At 42.3% G+C, this 8,061-nt stretch overlaps 1 protein-coding gene across 1 annotated transcript; it reads right to left on the bottom strand.

The window, feature by feature from the left end:
* Nucleotides 1-1,679, bottom strand: LOC306942646 (immunoglobulin kappa light chain-like; the record flags this gene model as incomplete). The annotated part of the gene is made up of 4 exons (XM_079528654.1): nt 1-386; nt 909-1,006; nt 1,369-1,504; nt 1,631-1,679. The coding sequence occupies 4 exons, from the start codon at nt 1,677-1,679 to the stop codon at nt 49-51; spliced, it is 621 nt and encodes a 206-aa protein (XP_079384780.1). The 3' UTR covers nt 1-48.
* Between the last annotated feature and the right edge of the window lie 6,382 nt (nt 1,680-8,061).

Here is an 8,061-nt window from a genome sequence, read left to right as displayed (position 1 = left end):
TCTCTGCTCATCGGTGAGCATCTTCCTCATACACGTTTTCTGCGTGTCTCAGAGGGAACACTGTTGCTTGTTGTTGACACTCTTGCTCAGCGGGCTGCTGAGAGCTGAGTGACTCAGGTGACAGCTGAAGCTGTGTCCCGAGTGCCAGCGCGCGGAGGCCAGGGTGAGATGGCTGCTGAGGGTGTAGCTGCCATCAGGCTGGCGCTGCGACTGGCCCGTGTGGACCTGGGTGCCCGTCACAGAGGCTCCGTCCTCTGACCAGGACAGGGTGGCACCGTCAGGGTGGTAGCCCTTGGCCAGGCACAGCAGGGCGGCACTACTGTCCCCAGAGAGAGGAGGCTGGACCGGAGCCATCAGGACCAGACTGGGGGGAGACGGAGGACGAGCTGAGAGGAGAGGGCACATGAGACCAACATGTCACTTAATGTTTACTGTAACAAAAAAAATCTGTTTCTGACCTACAGACTGAAAAATTCAAATTTGAATAGATTGAGGAAACCTCTGCAATATTTTAAAAGTTCATTAAATGCCTGTAAAAAATGCACAAAATCCACGTATTTATTTTTAAGCAGTTTTAAGCAGCACATTAGTGTACTTTCCATTCAGAGCTTCATTTGCTACAGACTTGGATATTACGGTAAGTTGGATGCTAATTGGATAAAGAATCATTATTAATAGAAAAGTATTAACTTCATTAATGAGGGAATCAGAAAAGAGAAGTTATTAAATCAATTACAAAAAACTATTAAAGTCAGAACTCAGAATCAAAATTAAAGTTTATAATCATGTTGATTTTTATCTGGAAAAACTGACATTTTAAAAGTTCTAAATAAAATACAAAACGCATTTGCTTTCTTGTGAAATAGTTTTCTGCTGCACATTATTTTCAATAATTTCAGGAAACCTACCAATAATGACTTCAGTCCCTCCACCAAAGCCAGTGTCTACACAGTGATTTGTCTCCGTACAAAAACCTCTGTGCTGTAATCTGCTGCTCAGGGGTTCTCTTCATGCTTCACTCACTACAAGTGAGAAGTTGAACTTTTAATTCATGAAACACCATGATGTTATAGACTCTGAGCCCAAGTCTAATGTATGATCATCACTTTACCTGACACAACTCAAACAGGTTCTGCTCTTCCATTGCTTCTAGTTCATTCTAAACATGTTGGTAGGGTTTTTGTACGGGAGTCTCGTTGGACTGTATAACACTGTGGTCTGAGCCACAGCCTGCACAAGCACAGTAGTACATGGCACAATCTTCATCCTGGACTCCATTGATGAGCATGCTGAGTTTGGGCTGAAGAAGAACCAGATGAAGAGAATCTACTGGGTCCAGTGCCAGTGGTACTGGTGTAGAGTAAATACTTAACACCACCAGGTTTCTGTTGGTACCAGGACAAAGTATAGGTGCCACCACTTTGAGTACAGGAGATCTGAACATTGTCTCCCAGGTTCACAGAGACAGACCTGGGCTGGGTCAGAACAAGAGCCGCCTCTAAACCTGTGTACAATACAAAGATATGTTTATGTATACTGACTTTTAAAACCATAACAAACTCACTTATTAAAAAGAAAGATCAAAGATTATATTCAAACAGAATGAGTTGTGGGTATCATACATTCTTACTGCTCAAGGTCAAAAGCAGGGCAGTGAGTGAAGCTGTAGAAAGGGCCATTGTCTGATCAGTTCAGGCGCTACAAATCTGTTCACTATAGAGCGTCGCAGTCCCGCCCCTTACCATGGACCAGGAAATGATTCTCCGTTCATTTTCCTCATAGACATTTCAGAAAGTATTTATTTAAAGACGTTTACGCCACAGACAAAGCCAACTCGAGTCGTGACAAATCATGACAACACAATTTTTGGGGCCGAAAAAATAATTAGAAAGAAGAAAAAACGGCAGGTTACAACACTTTTTGTTGTTTTTCTTCTTTGTAATTATTTGTTTGGTCCAAAATATTGTTTGTGTTGTCATGAGTTGTCACGACTCCAGTTGGCTTTGTCCGCGGCGTAACAGTCTTTAAATAAATACTTTTTGAAATGTCTATGGGAAAAATGCATTGGGTTTCATTTCCTGGTCCATGGTAGGGGGCGGGACTGCGACGCTCTATACTCTGTACTTCAGTGGAATCGCCTTCTATACGAGGAAGCCTCACAGACAGAAAGCAGTAAAGACTCTAAAGAGTAAACCCATCCATCCTCTATATAAGACACAATCTACAACCAGTCATCCATTCTCTTCAAACAAGCAGCCAAGCAGAAACACTCTTCCTCTGTATTTTGCATGTAGTCAACAGATGAATGTACTGAATCCCAAAAGGATTTGTGAACAGCCAGGTGTCAGAATCTAATTAGATTTAACTGATGGGGCATTTTGAGACAAAATGCACTGTACTTAGCATGATGTGTGTTTGTCTTTGTCATTGTCCTCAATATTATTTGGGCTTCTAAATCAGTGATAATCTTTCCCATGCAAATGGTTGTGTGCTGTAATTTTCTTTAATAATAATAATATTGTTAACTAGAAAAGGATCGCTGCAAGCAGCGATAAGGCCGGACCAAGCAGGAAGGCAATAAGAATAATATGCACAAGAAACATGGAAGACTAAACTTGAGAAAAAGACCATGGAATTGTGACAGGGTCGGTTTTTTATAGTGGGGGGCAGGTACGGGTTCTTGAAGACTCATACACAGAGTTGGCGGTGCCCAGATTTGAACCCATGAACTTGTTGCAAAGGCAAGAGCTCTACCTACCGAGCTAACAAGCAAAATCATTCAGTGTTTTTGTAGCAAGTTGCGCAAGGAGAACTAATGATAAAGGTGGGTAAAGATAAATTAATTGACTGCATATAAACCAGAAAATGTACCAGATTCAGACGAGGAGCTCAATGAGTGAGTGAAAACCAATGAAATGAAACAGGGATTAAAGGTTAACTGAAAAATTATTATTAAACGTCACAGAAAATAAACAGCTTTGAACATTCATGAAAAACAAACAAATGGGGCCCACTTTAAGTTGTTGAATTGAAAAGTCCCAGTTCAGTTCCTATTCAGTTCAGGGAAAGCAGTCTCTTTCTCCAATTTGGAGAACCAGATTACCACATTTGTGGGTGAAGGGGGGGGTTCAGAGTTCCGGGTCGGCTCGCCAGGTCTGGGTACCATCCGGTACCAGAACCATCCATGCAAGGGAATCCTTTCAGGACACAAAAAACCTGAACTGAAAGGCCAGGTGTCCAAATCAGTCTTTGTTTCAAAATCACTGTTGTACAACATCAAATAATCTATCAATTCATGAGTAAAGAACCTGATTTGATCAGGATCAAGTTCTTTATACATGTTTCTCACTAAACAAATCAGTTTCTAGCATTGTTACGGCCCTTTAAACTTGGCTCAACCAAGGGCTAACATAAAAGGACACAAAGTCAGATCAAAAGTTTACAAAGATATTACACATTTATTTAAAATCCTGCATTGGAAAACAGGGACTGATGGACAAGAATACAGTACTTACGACCAGCCCATCTGAAACTTAACTAATAACAGCAACAAAAAGGGAACACAACTGTTCAGTTTGGGTGTTTGGGAGACAATGAGCTGCTGGCCACAAGTCCTCTTATATAGCCTGCAACTAATCAAGAACAGCTGACTAAGGGTGTGGCTCAGGTGATTGACAGGTGAGGCACTTTAGACCAGCAGAGGTCAGCAGTCACAGGCACTACAACAGAACAAAGTAAAGACAGAATTTCACAAAACGGCAATTTTCATTGGCTCATAAAACCTTAATTTTTTCACTTACAAAACGTTCTATACTTTCCCATGTCCGTATAGGTCCAAAGTTCACGTGTAGAAGTTTTCGTGCATTTTGATCAAAGATCATGGGAGGAGATGCATTTTAATTGATTTTCATATAATTCAAAATGGCGGGTGATCTAGAGGTCAGAGGTCAAAAGTAACAGCACAGAACTTGTTCGGCATGAGGAGACGCATATGTGTGTCGAGGATTCATTGCCGACGGTCAAACGGTTCATGAGCTATGCCTGGTCAAAGTTTGCATTTTCAATATAGCGCCACCCTTTGGCCAATGGTTGTGGGCTTCGCATCCTCACCGTTTGGCATGGCCCTCTACCATATCTCCAAATTTTGCGAAAACCGACTGCACGGTTCAGCCAGAACTGCTACTTTTGGCGGAAGAAAATAAATAGCAATTTCAAAAAAGGACCAAGTTCTTTCAAAACTGCTTGGTCCTTTAACTAGAACTGCACTCTGTCGAGTGCCTACTTGCTTGTTGCACACAAGTAGGCCATAAATGGCCTACTAGTGCGCAAGCAGAGCACGCAAGTACTGTCGACCGCTACAATCTGTCAAATCTCAGCTTCGCTTTGAAAGAACGATTTAAATATTGAATTATTAGGTTTAGCTATTTGCTACGTACCTACTTTTTGCACGTAAAAGAGTAGTATTATGAAGTGTATCGTAATAAAGATGTGGATTAAAGGATGGTGACGTATATCTCGATCAGTGTCGGGTGGATTAAAGGAAATGCCTCTATGTAAGTATGTATATGTATATGTAATTTGTAAGTTGACTGTGGTTACTTTGCGTATGCCCTGTTTGATGCGTATGTATCGTAGCATATGACGTCAGGGTATAACTGTTATAACTAGCTCTCAATGATGACGTAATAAAGATGTGGATTAAAGGACCCAATGCCAGGGTGTAATTGGTTTTCGATGGTGACGTAATGACGATATGTTTTAGTATCGGGAGGATTGAAGGTAATGCCCCTATGTATACATGTATGTAATCTGACACCACTGCCATATCAAGCACAAGTAGTCATTACGTCATATGTTGGCACTGCACATATACACATCAAACGGCGACATACGAAAACGAAAACTATTACTTGCGCGCTCTGCTTGCGCAAGTAATATTAATAATAATAATAATATTTTGTCTTGAGAGATTTCTTAAGGCTCATTCATAGTCTGGATTTTCGGTGGTGAGCTGACCACCGGAGATGAAATAACATTGAGCGGTAGTGAGTCAAAACAGAGATAAGGGCTGGAGCGGTGGTGGTGGTTTGCTCTTCACCGCGGCTTGTGACGTCATGTTGTAGTTCGGTGGTCACCTCACCACCTAAAATCCAGACTATGAATGAGCCTTTAATGACAGCAAATGTAACCTGACACTTAGATCCAGTGTTAGAGCGGTGTGACGTCACACAGACGTGTGTTAGACTGTGAAGAAGTCTACTACAATTCCCATAATGCTTTGGTGCACTGCTCCTCCTTGTGGATAGGGGGGGATGGCCGTCTTACTGAGACAACATGTAACCTGGCTACAGTAACCTGACTACAGTGTGACGTCACACAGACGTGTGTCAGACTGTGAAGGAGTGAAGTATGAGGATGCGTGATGACCACACCCTCCTTCAGATCCTACACTATGAGTCAGCACTGACGAAGGTGGAAAAACAAAACATGGTCTTCATTATCAACGTCTCTATCCTCTGCAGATGAAGGTCAACTTTGACTGGACGTGAATTCACCAGGTACGAATCCTAAAGAGAATATTATGATGAGTATGTGGCACATGTGGTGTATAATATAATACCAATAATTGTATGAGATAACAGTGATACAGATGAACAGGGTTGTTGCCAGAACACACAAGCGATCCTTTTGCAAGCGTGTGTGTGTGTGTGTGTGCGTGCGTGCGTGCGTGCGTGCGTGCGTGCGTGCGTGCAAGGGCTGGATGGTGGACCGGCTGAGCAGGTTTTTGGGGCAGGCGCGACATAGGGACAGTGTATTTATCTCACCCATAGGGCGCCAAGCATCAAAACAAGCATTTTTTTAACAGCCCAAACTAAATAAACAACCAATGATCACATTTCTAAAGTGTTTTTTTTCGGGGGTGGAATAAAGACATGCGTCCACTCCAGGTCCACTCCAACTCCGCTTTGTATTCTGCAGTCATGGATCCCTTGTCTGGTTTTGGTTCCACCAAAAAAGGTAAAAACACCGAATACACTGGTGGATTAGTTAATACCTGGCTGCAGGCCCGGATTAACAGTGGAATGGGGCCCGCAGTTTACCAGGGTCCTGGGCTCCAGGGCCCCTTGCTCCAGGGCCCCGTGCTCCAGGGCCCGCAGCTTGCAGGAGCCGAGTGGGCTCTCCGAGAGCGCATACAGCGAGTGTACATCAGGTGCAGGGGCAGCTCGGTGGTGTTGTTTGTCTCCTCGCGGCCCACGGGGGACAAGACCCCCGGGACCCCCGTGGTTCCTACGGCCCTGAGGCTATACCAGAGAATAAATTGGGTGTTTAATACTAGTGTGATTGCAGCTGCTCATCAACCGTTATGTTTCATCAACGTTTTGGTTGCAACTTGGAATAGGCAAGTTATATACAAGTTTAAGGGGATAGGATAGATATGGACACTTTGGACAGTATAGCGATAATAGCGTATCCTTGGGACTGTGTGTGTGTGTGTGTGTGTGTGTGTGTGTGTGTGTGTGTGTGTGTGTGTGTGTGTGTGTGTGTGTGTGTGTGTGTGTGTGTGTGTGTGTGTGTGTGTGATCACTGATCAGCGGGATGACGGCATTATATTGTGTCCTCTCCTGCACTGTCTTTCTGTGAGTGCCCTGCTGCACTGTACAGTAGCAATCCAGATACATGTATAGAGCGTCACAGTCCCGCCCCCCCCCCCCCCCCCGAGAGAGACCCGGAAAAGAAATCCCCGTTCATTTTCCTCATAGACTTTTAGAAGTATTTATATAAAGACGTTTACGCCGCGGACAAAGCCAACTCTTGTCGTGACAAATCATGACAATAAACACAATGTTTTGGGCCAAACAAAGAATTAGAAAGTAGAAAAAAACACTTTTTTTTGTTGTTTTTCTTCTTTGTAATTATTAGTTTGGTCCAAAATATTGTGTTTGTTGTCATGATTTGTCACGACTCGAGTTGGCTTCGTACGGCGCTTAAAAGGTATTTAAATAAATACTTTATGAAATGTCTATGGGGAAAATGCATTGGGATTCATTTCCTGGGCCTGGCGTCGTCATGACAGGGGGCGGGACTGCGACGCTCTATAGGCTAGCCTATATCAAACATGTTTGAAAATTATCAGTGATCAAAACAGGGGGATCATCCTCTCACTGCTGCTGCTCCACGTTTGTTGTTGTTGTTGAAATGAGCGCCTTGGAATAAATTAAGCGCCTTGGAGTTGGAACGCCTTGGAAATGAGCATGCTCAGAAAGACCAGGGTGAACTTAAATCCGAATGAGTGTATACATGAATCCATTTGTTTTTCCATCGCATTCAACATCGGAATAATCCGGTCAGTATTGTAGGTGTTTACATGACAACTTTTAATAGGATTTAACTTTTATTCAGAATTAAAAGGGGGTTTCAGTCCTCATGTAAACCTGGCCACAGACACACAAACATAGACGTTACTACAATAATAATCATACTAATATGGGGGAACACAACGGAGACGGCCCTTCTTTCACCTGACAAATATCACTATGTAATCATTTCTTGTTTTTCCATATAAAGCGGTCACAATGCAATCACAGACCTAACAGGGAATAATATAATGCCAGTACTCTTTTAGACAACCATGACGTACTACTATTAAGATTTGGTATTTTAACGGGTTTCCAACCAACTTAATTAAAGAGTGAACACTCTGTCCTAGCCCTAAGATCTTATGGTGAGGTTTAAACAAACAACTAAGGACGGATGTACAGTATGAGGCAAAACAGAGAAACAAGCAACAAGAGTCAAGACAAGAGTAAACTAACTACTCTAATCCAACCTAATCAAAATGATCTTGTGTTACAAAAAGACACTACTTGCAAATTATACCTGACTCAATATAACACTTAACACTTATAACTGACTCTATAACTAACACTTACAACTCATAAGTCTAGGGGTAAGATGAGTGAGCAACATATGAAGGAGGAACAGGAAACCATGATCAAATGCAAAGTTGTATTATAATAGAATATAATAATAATAAGTTAATCAAGTGAATATTTACAATAA

Source organism: Electrona antarctica, assembly GCF_951216825.1.
Source record: "Electrona antarctica genome assembly, chromosome: 18".
Classification (NCBI taxonomy): Eukaryota; Metazoa; Chordata; class Actinopteri; order Myctophiformes; family Myctophidae; genus Electrona; species Electrona antarctica.
The sequence above is the reverse complement of the archived record's forward strand: the minus strand, read 5'-3'. Positions and strand labels throughout refer to the sequence as shown.